Source organism: Myzus persicae, unplaced genomic scaffold (assembly GCF_001856785.1).
Source record: "Myzus persicae strain clone G006 unplaced genomic scaffold, MPER_G0061.0, whole genome shotgun sequence".
NCBI lineage: Eukaryota > Metazoa > Arthropoda > Insecta > Hemiptera > Aphididae > Myzus > Myzus persicae.
Genome location: NW_019102308.1, coordinates 692524 through 708957, shown reverse-complemented (window position 1 = coordinate 708957; position 16434 = coordinate 692524). Strand labels below are relative to the sequence as shown.

The 16434-nt window shown below is 26.9% G+C and overlaps 1 protein-coding gene across 1 annotated transcript in view; it reads left to right on the top strand.

The window, feature by feature from the left end:
* Positions 1–4964: 4964 nt before the first annotated feature.
* Positions 4965–16434, top strand: part of LOC111031785 — a 36151-nt gene continuing 24681 nt past the window's right edge. The window contains 1 exon segment of the mRNA XM_022311874.1: positions 4965–5501. Coding sequence (XP_022167566.1) covers positions 5394–5501 — 108 coding nt within the window. The 5' untranslated portion in view covers positions 4965–5393.

Sequence of the window (16434 nt, the reverse complement as noted above, 5' to 3'; positions counted from 1 at the left end):
TCTTGATAACAGTTTTTAAATTAATTGAATAATATGTTTTCAATAGTCAATACTCGTATAATTATACCTATATTATTTTATATTTAATAGACACTATACTCACACCTATAACTAATTTTAGATTTTGAGCGAAGCTAGAATGTTATACAATAATGTGTATTATCACATTTTGATGTTTTGGAACAGCAAATTCTTTTCAATATTTAAAATAAGGGCGAGATAGGAAATTTGTTCCGTGGAGAACAAAATAAAAAAAAATTTTTTCTAAATAATTGGGAAAAATTTAAAAAAAACAGCGGGAAAACACCCAATATGAATGAATAGATGCCGACAAACTCGTCTCCTTCGCTCAGAATCATTTTTTGTTTCCAGTGATTTATGTAAATATGTATTTAGTACCTATACTTAATAACAAGTTAATACCAGTGTTTTGAACTGGGAAAAAATCTAGGCGGCCAACCACGATCTGTGGGCAAAATGATTTATTTACCATGATCAAAACCCTGAACCCCCCTTTGGCAAAATGATACCTCCCCCCCAAAGAAATTGTCAGGGTATAGGAAGTTCCTCCCTTACCCCTCACAATTACGCCTCTGCTCAGTACATACATACAATACAGCAGTATTATAACTAGTTTCTAATTTTTTTATGCTTAATTATAAAGCTTGTATAATTTATTTTGAAAATCATTTAAAATTTAGAATGAAATTATTTATTAGTAGGTATGAGGTTGTCAATGTAACATAAAATGTAGAGAAAAAGATTTTACAAATTATACATCATGTTATTAGATTTGAAGACATAATACTCATCTAAATTAACTCAACAAGTTGGGCGAAATATTAAACACAAATACTATCACAAATAAATTATTATTACCTATCTAATGTACGTAATGAATGCTGACAAAATCAGATATAGCTGGTAGGTACCTACTGGTTAATTACCTTTTAGATATTGAACTAGAATGATATTGCAAAGATTGAAAACCCAGATAAATTATGTTTTGACCCTAGAATAAAATATAGCATACATTTTTTAATCACAATAGAAAATATATATGATATAACTGTAGGTAATACAGATGATAATTTATTTTGAACTTGAAAATTTTTTTTTTATTTTATGCGAATATAATATGAGATATCGAAATACCATTGAGATTCAAACATAATATGCTCAACAAAAGAAATTGAAAAAATGATTAAATTATGTAACTTGTATTTATTTAATTGAATTCAAATTAGACAAAACAGAATTATACATTTATTTTTTAATAAACCTGATTGGTAGTCTGATTTACTATTTTAACTTAATTTATAGTTTGTTTTAGTCTTACATCATTAGTTACATTAGTCCTAGTCTTAGTACCTAGTTTTATATTATTGTCATTATTTGATTAATTTTTATTTAATTTTTCAATAGCCATATATACTATTAATACTTAATTTATATTTTATAATAATTATACTTGTTATGTGTGTATACAAACATATTATATTAATTTCGATCAGGTAGATAATGTTAATAAATATTGTTCTCATACTTTGAAATGCATCATATGATTCAGTTGATTATATATGCTGACATTTTAATAGTATATAATTTAAATTGAATTAAGTACAAAATTAATTATTAATTTTCCTATTACTATAATAACTATATAACTATTGATTATACATAAACATTTACCTATAGCCAATACTATGGCAAAAAAATCTCTATAATTGGTTGGTACCTATATTAAACATTATTTTTAGAAGCATCATATTCGGAAGTCTGAGTCTGCTTACTATGTGATTTAATTTTAATTTATTAAAAATCCCTCTGTGGCTCTGTGAACATATTTGTAGCTTTGTGAACCCATATAATAATTACTAGGTAGGTTTAGGTAATTATTAAGTTTTAACCATTTAAAAAATATCTATCATATAGGTATGCTTATTATATTACAAATAATAATGTGTGAACATTTCAAAGAAATTACATTTTTTAGCATCAGGTAATTAAAATTGGTCTTGATGGTCTAGTTAATTCGTGTGTAACGTAGGTACCTAGATAAAATAATTTGTTACGATCAAAGCGAGACGTTTTATTTGATTTTATGATTAGATTTTTACCACTGTTACATACCTAAATATACGTGAAAAAAGCATAAAGATAAGTATAACATATCGACGTATAAAGCAACTAGATAACCGACTACAGGATAATATTGAAGCTGGCAGCCGTATCGCAACAGGGCGAAATTGCATGGTTCAATGGTTGATAATATACATGTATTCATAATAATATATATATATCATATAATATATATATATCATATAATATATATAGGTATCTTATCTTTTGAGTTATTTTGTAAACATTGCCCTGTTCACATATGCAGTCCACTATATCTATAGTTGTTTTATATGTCCATACTCCATAGTATAAAACAGGATATCCATGATTAATGGAATCATGCAATACCTATATCAAGACGCTGTACTCTATTTAATATTTATAGAATAATATAGTTTGATAACACATTAATGTCAATCCTAGATAGTAGATTATATACAATATACTCGAATTTTTGTATTACACTTACACTTACTTTAGATTCTGAGCGGAGCGATGAATGTATTGATTTTATAATGATGTGTGATTTTTATTTTTTTATTTTTGTGACAGTCATCACGGTTTGGGGCAGTAAAAGTGCTTTGATTTTCTGCAACAGCAACTTTCTGGTAGGAAAATGAATCTAGTTGGCGAATTCGGGAGATCAAAATTTAAAATTTTCCATAGTTTTCAAAAGCGACAGGAAAAACAAGTAACAACCAACAAATTAAGAAAAACCGGGAATTTTGAAAAAATCGACCATTATATTCATGACATTTTCACTGAATATTTGTGTTCACATATCCTATACACCATACAATTTTCAACATATTTTGACTCGTTTTGAGCTGTTTATGGACATTTTCAATTTTCAATTTTTTTAGTTTTTTTTCTATAATTGTCAATACAGTCTTATTTGTTGTTTCGAAATGATTGAAAATGTAATACAAGGCGCCTGATTTATATTGACAATATCAATTTAAAATTATAAAAAATACATATTATGCTCGATTTTTTTATAAGCATTTTAAGTTAAAATGTTGACAATATTTATCAAATTGAAAATTGAAAATGATTTTGTAGTTAAAAATTTAAAACATTTTCAATTTTCATAGCTAAGGATTGAAAATTTGAAGCAAGGTTCCGCTTAATCAGTTTTTTCCGTAACTAAAAAATCTAAAAAATATATAAATACAGTCCTTTTTTTAGTTTTTTTAGGTTCAAATGTGGATGAAATTATTTATTAAATAACTAAGAATAATGATTTATGTTATTTTGTTGTAAATTTAAAATATTATTCGTGGGTACTTGAACCTTTTAAAGTACATGATTATATTTCATACACGCAATGACTTTTCAAATGTATTTTTTTTGGTAAAAATGATTTAATCTACTGCTTAGTACTAACGTTACTAGAAAAAAATTACTTTTATCACAATCATATCATCAAATATACTAAATTACCAAGTAATATTATAGACTGACAGACCGTCTTCGCTTAAAATCGTTTTTCGTATACAATGATTTTATATCATTTAATTCAAATTTAACACTCATCCATTACAGTGACCCACTTATTGTAACCTCCTGTACAGCTGCAGAGCGACATCCACTAACCAGCTTTAAAAAAAAAATGTATTCAGTAAAAATACCAAGGGGGATGAACACTTTGAACATCCCCTCCCTTTTTCCCCGTATGTACACCACTAGAGGTATAAGCTGAGCCAAGTAAAAAGGATAGGTGAACGAATGTACCGTGTTCATACTCAAACCTGTACATGGTAGATTTACGTTGTGACGTAAATTTGGGCTTACACATTACCCATAATAATATAATATTTGTATTATACATTTATACCTACTATTAAAAAGGTAGCTTACATAATGCATTTATAGGTCATAAGATTTAATATTTAAACCCTATGTGTTTGTGTGCCATAGCATTAAAGTGTGTCAATGTAGTGACGTATTCACTCGCACTGCAGGATGCTCGGTTAAGATAGTTATAAAAATATTATATTTTGTTTCGTATTTATGATGTATAGGTTATGGATACCTACAAAATGTGTCATAAAATGACGTACGATCTTCGTCACGACACTAATTACTTAATACCTACTTATACATTATGATTATACATATAGATATAAATTATGTTTGAAACAAATATTATAAATAGTTATTGTTTATTAAATTATCGTAATTTTACTCTATGTTATAAAATGGTTAACTATGAGTAACTATGGTTAACATAGATATGAAATATGTTAAATATATATGTTATAAGTCGTAACTATATGCAGATCTAGTTTTTGTATTTTCGTATAGCTAGTTACTATAATTTTCGCTCAACTACTAGCCGTCTCTAGAGGACACATATGCACTATATAGCACATCGCCTAACATCCGGCACAACCTTGTGGCTTCCACTAGGTTGTTCACTTGTACATAATATATCGATTTGTAATATTTAATCGTCATCGTTATATTATATGTACCTACTTAAATCAGTCGTTCATATATATGTATATAAATACCTATAATGTACGCTCGACGAGTGATACCTACACGCGTTTCACACCTGCAATATTGTACAGTACCTATCGTTTCCGGTTTCGTGAAACGAGTTCGTAAAGTTGTGGCGTTCGTGTCAGATGCGGTTTTTATTTTCGTACCAAGTATTTATTACTATTATTATTATTATTATTATTATTATTATTAATATCAATTAAATCGATGGGCGACGTCGCGCCGCCGGGAAGCTACCGATATCATCGCTGCTGCTGCCCGAGGAGGGAGAGCGACGCGGCGGCAGTCTCGAACAGCTGATTATACGCACGCGCCGCAGACGCCGCTCGTGCGACGGCGGGCAGTCAGTCGTCGTCGCGCCGTATTGACGTTTGTGTTTGTGAGCGCCGAGCGCGACCCTGTCGAGACCGCGACTGTTCATTATAATATTATACACATTAGACTGCAATAATAATTTTTATAACGTTTTCAATAGTACCTACTTACTGTTTATATTTTTTACTCGTGGACCGCCACACAATTTTATACATTCGAATCGTTTACATATTTTATTTTATTGGATACGGTTGCGTTTATTTTTTATCGTCGTTTTTTATATTATTTACATTTTTTACCTACAGAAATATCAACGACAACTGTTCGTTACACAATATATTATTATATCAATGCGTTTCGGTGTCGACGGGAATCATTTGTTATACACGTATACATAGCGTTTACATATTATTATCATACGACGAGGTTGTTATGTGCGACCGGCTATGAGTTCACCAAAGTCGTCGGACAGGAAATCGGGTAGGAAACAGTCGTTTTCTCAACAACGGTCCTCCAACGAGGACATTTATCAGCAGGACGAGTACGACACTCCGGTAAGCTTATTATTACTGTTATAGTGTTATTATCGTTGCACGTCAACAACTGCTTCCTAATACCTGTAAATTGTAATAATAATGTACTTTCGACAATCGACTTTCGTATATAACACGGGTGGTGTTATTTACATATATAGTTTAAAAGTCGATATAAGAATATTGTATATAGCTATAGTTAAATAGTTTAATATTATGTAAAAGTTAAAAATATGCGATTATTTTTCGATGCGCGTGCAAATTCTGACTCAAACATAGGCTGTTTATATATTGCACTCGCGACGGTCGATAATCATGACACGCCACAAAGTTGTCTATATTTAGGTGTAGATAAAGCGTTGATAACTTATCAATTATTGTCATATGATGTTCGGCAGGAATTGTTGCATTTTGGACTCACAGCTGACAATTCCGATTCTTACCGAAATAATATTTCAACGACTATAATAGTTGTCATAGTAATAATAATATTAAGGTATATAGTAGGTATTAATGTATTATCAACTATCAAGACGTATCAAGTATTGTAGGTATAGCCGTATAGGCAGGTGTTCGAAAACGTGAACATTATTATGCTGTTTTTAGTTTTTACTAAACCCTACGTAAGCTACGTTAAATTGTGGATACCCAAATAATACCTATTATATTATTCGAGTATTGAAGAATTGACAATAGACATCGTTCACAGATTTCCACCTGAATACATACTTTAAATATCTATATGGTTATATCATATAATTATGCATATTAAATTAGGTTTTTAATGTTTTTCATTGTAAATGTCTATTTACAGTCTGACTCATTTAGAAATTGTTTGATTTGTAACAACAAAGAAAGTTTATTAACTAACTATGTAGAAAATATAAAAAATAAAATATGTGAGCTATTGAAAACTTTTATTACCTATGTAATAAAATGGAGTTCGACAATTTAAATGTAGAAAGTAATCAAATGCATAAGCTACCTAGTACCTTTATTATTATACCTATAATATAGGTATGCAAATTCTATATAAATAAACACCAAGTATAATACACATTCAGTTTCATAATATGTTGGTTTTTTATTTCGCTGATAAAAAAAAAAAATAATGGTACATTTAATAGTTTAAGTAAATAAAAAATTAGTTTTAATCTAGTGTTGTGCCTTTGAACTTCCTAGTCATAATTTATTGTGTAAATTAAAAATGATGCAAGTTTTATTGATTTATAGTTTTATCACTTATGTTCCAATAAAAATTTGCTGATAGGTAGGCCAAGAACAATAAAATTCATCTGTAGTTTAAAATTTGCCATCCTCTTAACATATTTGTTATTGTTTGTTTTTTATAAAATATTGTTATCAATTATTAAATCTATACCATAATATGTTGACTGAAAAAAATATTCATACTGAAATAAGTCTTTATTATTCATGTGGTAGACTTTGGTAGACTAAATAGAGTGCTGACACATGCCCACATGTAGTCATATAAAGTTTAAGATTAACAAAGGGGTGGCCAGCCGGTCGTTTTACATAATATAAAATGCACCCTGTGTATGACTCATTGTTTTGGTTTGCTATATATAGACACCACTACAAAGTACAAATTCATATTATTTTAGACATCAATAATAATATTGCGTAATATATCTCAAATCTCACATACATTATTATAGCCCATAACGGCAAGGTATTAGAATATAGAAAATGTCAGAAATTATATAGTACGAGTACAATAAAATGTATTATCTTCCATTTACTGCAGAACTCATGACTAATAAAAGTTAAACTTTATAAGAGTTACTCTAATAACTAAAATAAATATTATTCATTTAAAAAACAGTCGAAATTAAAGTAAATAGATTTTATTTATACCTCACATAAGTACAATATTGATTGTACTGTAAATATCTAGAAAGATATTTTAAAAAGATATTCATTTTATATAATATGTACCTTAAGAAGTTTTTTTTTTAGTATTAGATAGGTGGTACCTATTGAAAATTCCTAGTTTTAAATGAGTAATTATTATCGGAACAATAATTTACAAGATGTGTACTTAAAACGACATGTATTATCTTTGATTTTGAAGTAGAGGTATTTGATTATTTTTTTTATATCTTATTGTGTGTTAATGTAAATAAAAATCTTATAACAATTAATTTTAAAAATAAGCTTTATTGGCCGTTTATAGAATATAAAAAAAAAATTAATAACAAATGTATATTATAGGTATAGGTACATTTTAAATAATTTAAAAAACACAATTTAGTTATTGGATGGTTATTTATGTGTGAAAAAAGGTTGTGTTAGCCTTATATTATAATGAGAATTGAGAAGTTTAATTACCAATTGTTTTTTTCATAATGTAATGACGTTCAACAGACATGAGTTCATTAAAAACAAAAGTTGCAAAATAAATACATTTGTCACCGTAACTATACCATGTATTGTTTTTTTTTTTGATAATCAGAAACATTTTTTCCAATACCGCAGAATTGTTAATGGTTAATCAATTTGAAGTTAATTGTATAATAAGTATAATATAAAGGTATCATAAATTTTAATCTATGACATTTAACGTTATCCATGTATATAGTTTCTTTCAAGGTCATAACCTCACTTAAGTTTTAATTTAACTTTTTTTCATTTCTGAAGTAATTTGATATCTAAATATAAAATATTTAATAAATATTTATGTTGAACTGATCATATTATATTCTGCTAAGCAGATAAGTATGAATGTATAAACCTTGATGAATACCATGTATAAAATATAAATAATAAGTACAAATATTTGTTATGATAAAATATTGAAAATTTGAATTGAAATGTCTGTTTAATATTCTTAAATCTTAATAAGCAATAATTACAATTAATATATATACCTAATTTACACTTTTGTACCCTATATTGGTGATAACATTTTTTAAATATATTTGAGCTTAATCTAAATCAAGCTAGAATCTTATGTACGATCTTATTAATTTAATATACAATTTTAAGTATACAATTTAAAGTTGAGGCCGGTGTTACGTCTAATGTCTTAGTTTCTATATATAAAGATATAAAATACATGTTTTTACAAGAATTAGTAACTATTTTATATTATGAAACATCGGTGTAATATATAGTTACAATTTTTATTGAGGGTAGGTTTAGATCTGTTTATTGTTATTACGAGTAGTTTTTACGACTTAATAGAAATTGTGAAGTTCTTGATTGTTATCTATTATTATTAATTATTAGTATTCTGAGTGATTCTTTTACAGTAAATATTAAATAAATATTGTCTCAAAAAGTATTAGTCTTTGAAAATTTTTATTTTCACCTGCATAATTTGAAGTCATTAAAGTTTAATAAAGTTAAATTTATTAATAAGTTAATTTATTAATTGATTTATAGTTAAGTTTAATTTAAAGTTCATTTCATTTTAAGTCATTGATTACATTGACCTAATGAAGTGTATACATGTAGTGTATAGTATATGTATATGTCGAGTGTATACAGGTACACTGAGCGGTTACGTACTTGATAGATTTTTTTGTGCATACAAATTCTCAGACAAATACGGAAAAATATTATGCTTAAGAATATAAATTTAAAAATATACCTATGTTGTCATTTAAAAATGAGATGACGGTAAAAATTACTAGTAATGTTGTTTTGAAATAACTTCAAATTATGTAAAAAATATATCTTCAGAAACGTCAATAATTTTTAAAATATGAAGTGTTTACTGCTAATAAAATAACCTTAACATAAAGTCACAAACAAGTATAAGATGAGTTTACGAATATTTTATTTTAGTTAATTGGAGTATAATTATTTAAAAACTGCTATAGACCTATTCGAAATTTCAAGAGAAGTGGATTTATTAGTTTTATCCCAATTATCAATAACGAAATATTTGGTAAATAGTAAATATTAAAGCTTTGTTTGTTTATGGTTAATTTATAAACAGTGTATGGCTGAAAGATTCGATATATGAGTCATATATCTTAATTTTTTGGGTATGTATTTACTACTTAAACTTAATACTTAAAGAATTTTTGATCTGGAGACTAAATCATAATAATACAGTGAAACTTCCATACCACGAAGTCTAATAAGCAGCAAAAAAAATTTGTAATATGGAAGAATTCGTTCAATAGAATTACGTATTTTTTTCAACTTTTTTTAAAAATTTTATTGTATGTATGTAAATACTTCTATGATGTATATGTTATGTAAAAAACAACATTAAATATATTATTACAGTTTAATTTAGTTTTTAATTTTATAATTCAAAAGAAATATCAGTGAGTTTTGTTTGCTTATTATTTTTATAAATTGTACTTTTTTCGTAAAAAGTTTTTATATCATTAAGTTTTAAAATACTACAATAAAATTAATCAGTTTGCCTACCTCCGGTGTCTTATCTTTATCGGATACATTGTTCATGTACAATTTTAGAACTATGTTTAAAATTTGATAGTGACAACATTAACAAAAACCAGTTTTTATCGAATAATTATTTCGTTATATAGAAACATTAGATTCGTTATTTGGAGATAAATGTACGTGTAATTAACAATGAAGGTCATGGTTCTCAAAAATAATTCGTTAAATAGAAAATTTCGTTAAATGGAAGTTCATTATACAGAAGTTTCACTGTATTTCATATTTGCATCAATTAATTAATTATGAACTATGAATTTTTTTTTAATACTTCATGTGTATATAGATATATAGGTATATAGATTTCTTATTATTTCATAAACGGGTTTATTTATGAAATATCAAACACTAGGCATAAACAATAGATTGTAATTTGTGTAAGTACTGGAATATTCATTACTTATTTGTATCATCCTACCCTTCCCCTTTCTTGTTTCCCGTTTTCAGCCTGTATTTACAATTTTTTGCTAAAGCAAAACTCTGGATATATGCAAAATGCACATATATGATGGCTCTATTTATTATAAAAACTAAATAAAATATAATATAATGATATTATGTCTAATGTACATTGATGTTACTATTTTGGTTTATTTTATGTGTTTAGAATGTACATAGTACCTATATAAGTTCATCTGAAAATAAATAAAATGGATTCATATTCGTATTTTATTTAATTCAAGCTGGTTAAACCATAGGTCAGGTAATGCTTGTAAAATAAAATGTCATAACACAAAAATAAAGAGCTACTGAGTAGTGACTAGTAAGTCTCAGTACGAAACCTTGATTTGTTTATTTTCGGTTCTGTTTGTGAGAAAATTAAGTTCTTTTAGTCAATTGGCAAAATGACACACCCATATGTATTTATTTGTATTTTGTATGTGCTTTCACTTACTGACGATCGTCTCTAACACGCAATTGACGTAGCAATTAACAATATGCCAAGGACTTGGTGGATATTTTCTCATTGTTGTACTGGATTGTTTTCTTATATCTTATAGTGCTAAATGCTGTGTAATTGACGGTTTATTATTTTGTTTTCTCGCCAATTGCTTCTCAACTATGTTTTTCGTAGTTTATTTTGACAATATAAGAAACTTTTTTCCTGGCAGAAATATTCAAACCGTGTAAAAAAATTTATAAATACATATTATATTGATATAATTACCTAATTAATGCAAGCTTAAATATGAATTAATCTTTAATTTGCTTAAAAATAAAAGTTGTACCAAGTATTATTGTTGTTAATTGCGGGCAGCGACTCTATTTAGTGTTTATTTTTCATTATTTTACATGATAAAAATATCAGTTTATTAATAGGTATACTAATACTTGTTTGATACTAGAAATTTTATGCATGTATGTTATAGCATAAATTATTATTAATATTTTTTTATTTTACACAATAATATATACAACCTGTACATTTATGCACAATTAGCATAGTTGATAAAGGTTACAATAATAGATACATGAAATATGCGATAAGAAGCCACCTACTATTGGCACTTGACTGGGTGTTGTAGAATCTAACTATATTATTAATATTTGAAAAATAATATTTATAGGTACTTAAAATTTACTATTTAGCTACCTTTAAAATTAACAATACCCAACTAATTGAACATTTTTTAATTTTGAGTGAACCTATGATGCGTAGTTTTGGTTTTACTGCAATGATGTGTTATTTTAATTATTTTTTTTATATCTCATATTTTGAAGTAGAATACTTGCTTTGATCTTCAAATTTTGAACTGTTTTATACTCCGTTTTTTGGTAGCTAATTTAATCTAATTAGTACTAAAATATTTTGTTAAAAATTGATATTAAAACAAAAATAATGATTTTGTTACCTATTTTGTCGTAATTTAAAAAAATATATTAATCATAGAGGTTAGGAACTTTTCACAATTACGATGTTTTCAAAATATTTAGACACGGTAATTTTAAGCTATCTTATACTATGAACCTATTTATACCGTTGGTATTGACTTATATAGTACTAATCTACGATGTACGAGTTATATTATGTTCATAATATTATCATATCTACTCAATGATATTATGTTTTTAGTATGATTAGTTTTATTTATTGAGTTAAAGAAATGTAAATATTAAATAAATATAATATAACTTAGACTACTTTTAGTAATAACATATTTTTCACTATTTATATTTATATCCTTCGCTTATGATCACCATTACTTAATTCATATATAATGATTTACTTACCTATCATTCAATTTAATTTATCACATACGTTATTGCAGTGATCTACTCAATGACACTGTACGAAACCTACAAAATAGCAGGTATGAGTCCACTGGTGTTTTTGAGTGAAAAATATAATTCAGTGAATTAAAGGAAGTACTTATAATACCACCTGTAACAACTTAAAAAATTATCTCACGTCAGTCTATTGCAATACACTAAAACATTGCTTGAGAAACTGTGTTACCCCATGTTGTATTATCTTAAAATAGGTCAAATAAACTAATATAAACTAATGAAACTCATTAAATGAGTAATTAATTCGTCTATATTTTTTAGTATAATCATTAATCAGCGTGATTGATATAGGTATTTAATTTAAATTGTTTTGTTATAATATGAGTTAGCTACATCATAACTGGAGATATCACAAAATCATTGCGTATGGAGCGATTATTGATACGTAAAAAGGGGCTTAGGTTATAATTCTAAAAGTTTTGTATACACAATGTTAAATACAATAACAATTGGAGTTTGACATTTTTAATGAATCCACAGTTGGTTACATTATGTTCCAATTGGTTTGATGGAAAATGTATGTATTAGCTAAGTTGCTAATTTAGTGTGGTTGGAAACAGCAGGGAGTGGGAAAGAGACAGAAGAGATCGTTTAAGAAGAGAAGTTTGCTTGGGTAGACGTAAACAATAGGTAAGAAGTTGGTCTTTGGGTGTAAACCCAAGTAACGAAGCACGGTTGAAAAAAAAGTTCATTAAAAAATACGAAGTAGAAAATGTTTTCGAATGAAGAGTGAAGGTGCAATGATATGGATTTGGATTGATCTGTTGCTTGAACCATTATTCAAGGAGGGTGGAATGAGGGTTCTCAAATGAGTGAAAAAGTAGTATCGGGATCGTTACTACATCGTTACTACATTTATCTTTATCATCAGCAAAGTCACAATAACTAATTAGTGTAGTAGGTAGGTATAGTCGGTTGGCCAAATATGAAGATATTAAACAAAATCACACAGAACCATCAAAATAAGTACTTTTTTAATGTACTTTAAGTAAATTTATTTTAAAAACAGCTCTAAGGTATTCCGTGCTTTATTTGACAATGAATAATATAGTTATTAGTATCGTTATTATACAATTAATATTTAAAGTCGAGTATATAATATATGTTATAGTACCTATTATTATATTACTTAAATTTGAAAATGATTTTAAATTATCGCTTAATAAATCATGATTCATGTAAATAGATAATTTTCACTGTTAACATTGGAATAAAATAAAATAACTATGCATAAATTAACCTTTGGAAATCTTAATTCAATAATTAATAGGTCCACGTTTATCTACTATTATAATATAATATAATGAGTGGATCGTTTAATCAACACAATTATAACACATAAATATAAGAAATGTATTCTTAACTTTTAAATTGAAATGTTATATAAATGTTATCGATATTATTTATTTTCACATGAAGCACTAACATTTTGCCTAGACTACTGACAATTATTTAGCCATAGTTAAATTAATCGAATTAGTTAGTTATCTTTATTTATCATGCTGCAGACTTAAAATTATTATTAAATATTATAGCCACATGTTCGAAACATTCAAAACTACTAAATTCTTTTAGACCTATGTTAGTTTTAATTGCCTTTTAATATTTGTCTATATCAGGCATGTAAATGGATGCTTATTTTTGGGGGGGGATCAGTGGCAAAGCCAGGGGGTTTTAGGAGTTCGCCCCCCTACTTTTCCTAAAAAAAGGATATTGATAACTAGAGCCAACATTATTAATAATATGAAAATAATATCATTTTATAGTCATTATTATAAGTACTTGGTTTAATTATAATTGTGAAGCTTAATATTTAATTTAGTAAAGGCCATATAAAAAAAAAAAAATAGTTACACGGTTAGAACTAGAAACTGGTAAATTATATTAACGGAGACGATTCAAATACATTTACTCGATGGTCACTACCTACAATAGAATGTAATTCAAATGAATGATATTTTTGAAATCAGAATGCAATTCGAGAAACTCTTATAAAAAAAATTCATGGGTGACAATTCGAGTGTCAGATGGGAATGGGAGTATGGGACTATGGGAGGCAATTCGTGCGCTCTTGTTTTAATTCATACAACTCGGTTTGTATAATCAACCGAATATAACATTTTTACCTAACGAAATTTGATATAATCATTAATAATAGTGGACATCAGATGACTTCGTCTTGGCTGTGACAAATTTTAAATTAAGTATTTTCCTAGCCTAAAAAGTGTTTTCCTAGAAAAGACATGGCGGGTTTGGTAGATCAATTTTATTCCATATCAAACATCAATAATTATATACATACTTTAAAAGAATAATGCTGTGAATCTGTGATTGTTTTAAATTATTTTTTTTTGCGGAACGATAATTATTTTTCAGTCTGAAATAGGTACCTACTGAATACAATATTCTACAGCATAATTTTTGTACAAAGGACTCAGATTATCGGTAAAAAAATAGTTGTACCTTCAACAGTTACTGGTATTTTTCCTAAAAAATGGAATTTTTAAAAATTTTGGACAGTACAATAATATTAGATTTTCACTATTTTTACGGTTTACCCGGAAAACTTCTTCCACTATTGGAAAAATGAGAGAAATAAAAAAATGTTCTCGTCATGTCAGGACGTGGAAGAAAGATAATAGCGTTCCTCCTCGGTTTACACCATCAAGCCGTTGAAAAAGCACGCCAAGCGATAACGTCCTCGGATGCTAAATTAAATCGTTTTACCTTACACGACGCTAAATCTATAACATAAATAATTATGAACAACATATAATGGCTACGCCGCTACGGGCTTGGACACAATAAGGTTCGCCAAAACTAAATTAAAACTCCATTCTCCCATGGCCCTCTCGGGGTGAAAATTCTGAGTACAGCCAAAATGAAAATGGTTGGATAACATAAAACGTAACCTACAATGACATGAATTGTTTATGGTATATTGTTATAAAATATTGTCTTGTACGACTATGTTTTGTATAGTATTAATAAATAATAATATTATTTATTTATAAAAATACTATGCAGAAAAAAGGTTGTTTGGGAACTTCGATTCGGGAAGAAGGTCGGCAACGTCTTACAACTTGATTTAAATTAAAATAATATTTTTAAAAAAAACTGTAATTTTTAATTGTTTTATTATACACCCATAACATATAAACACATATTTGAAACAAGTTTTTCAAATGTTAATATAGTTTATCTTTCTAATTTGTTTATGGTGTTCGATAAGTTAATATTAAACATGTTTCAAATTAAAATTCACAATTTGATTGTGTGACTATAGTCTATAATAATGTATTGATCAAAACCTATCTATGTCATTAATAAATGTTATCTCTGCAATTTATTATTTGGCAATTAAAAATTCAATTTTGGTATCTCATCTCATTTCTGTAGGTACTATTATACTCCAATGTTATTGACATCAGATGAATTAACTTTAACTAAACTTAAAATATTACAAAAATATAGATATTTTTTACCATTATTATATCATGACATCATATTCTGAGTTGACTAAAAATTAACGATCCCGTGAACATTATCGTTTTACTGCAGCAGTGTGGTCCATAAGTCAAGCTATCAGCTTAAAGCGATAAATCACCTTGTAATGAATAATAATATATTATACTCTTTATTTAAAGACTAAGACGAACATTTGTGAAGCGTATTTTTTTTAGTCACATTTTAGCCTTCAGTTTTGTTTACATATACGCACTATTATAGAAAATGTTTAAAATGCAGTGGAAAAATGCGATTTGGTCAAGGTCACAATAAATGGGTATTCATTACTTTTATATGCTCGGATTATTGTGAAAGAAACTTCATAATGTGTAATACTATACTATTATTTTATATATATATATTATATATAATACTATTATTATCAAATATGAAACGATGCATAACAGTTAAATAATTTTAAGATATTTTAACAAAAATAACATAATAATATGTTTAGGTTGTTCATTTCTTTTAATTGCAACGTAAAATTGAGATTTAAAAAATACGTTTTTTAGATGTATTTTCTATATTCTATAGTCTTTTATAATTTTATTTATGAATATTTATGATAGTATATTAATATAATCTAAATTCTCAGACTTCTATTGTTGATATAGCCATAGGATAGAATATAATAAAAAATAATATTGATATTTTTAATTTTTGATATTATATAGACGTACTGACTGTACGCACACATTTAAAGCTCATCCAT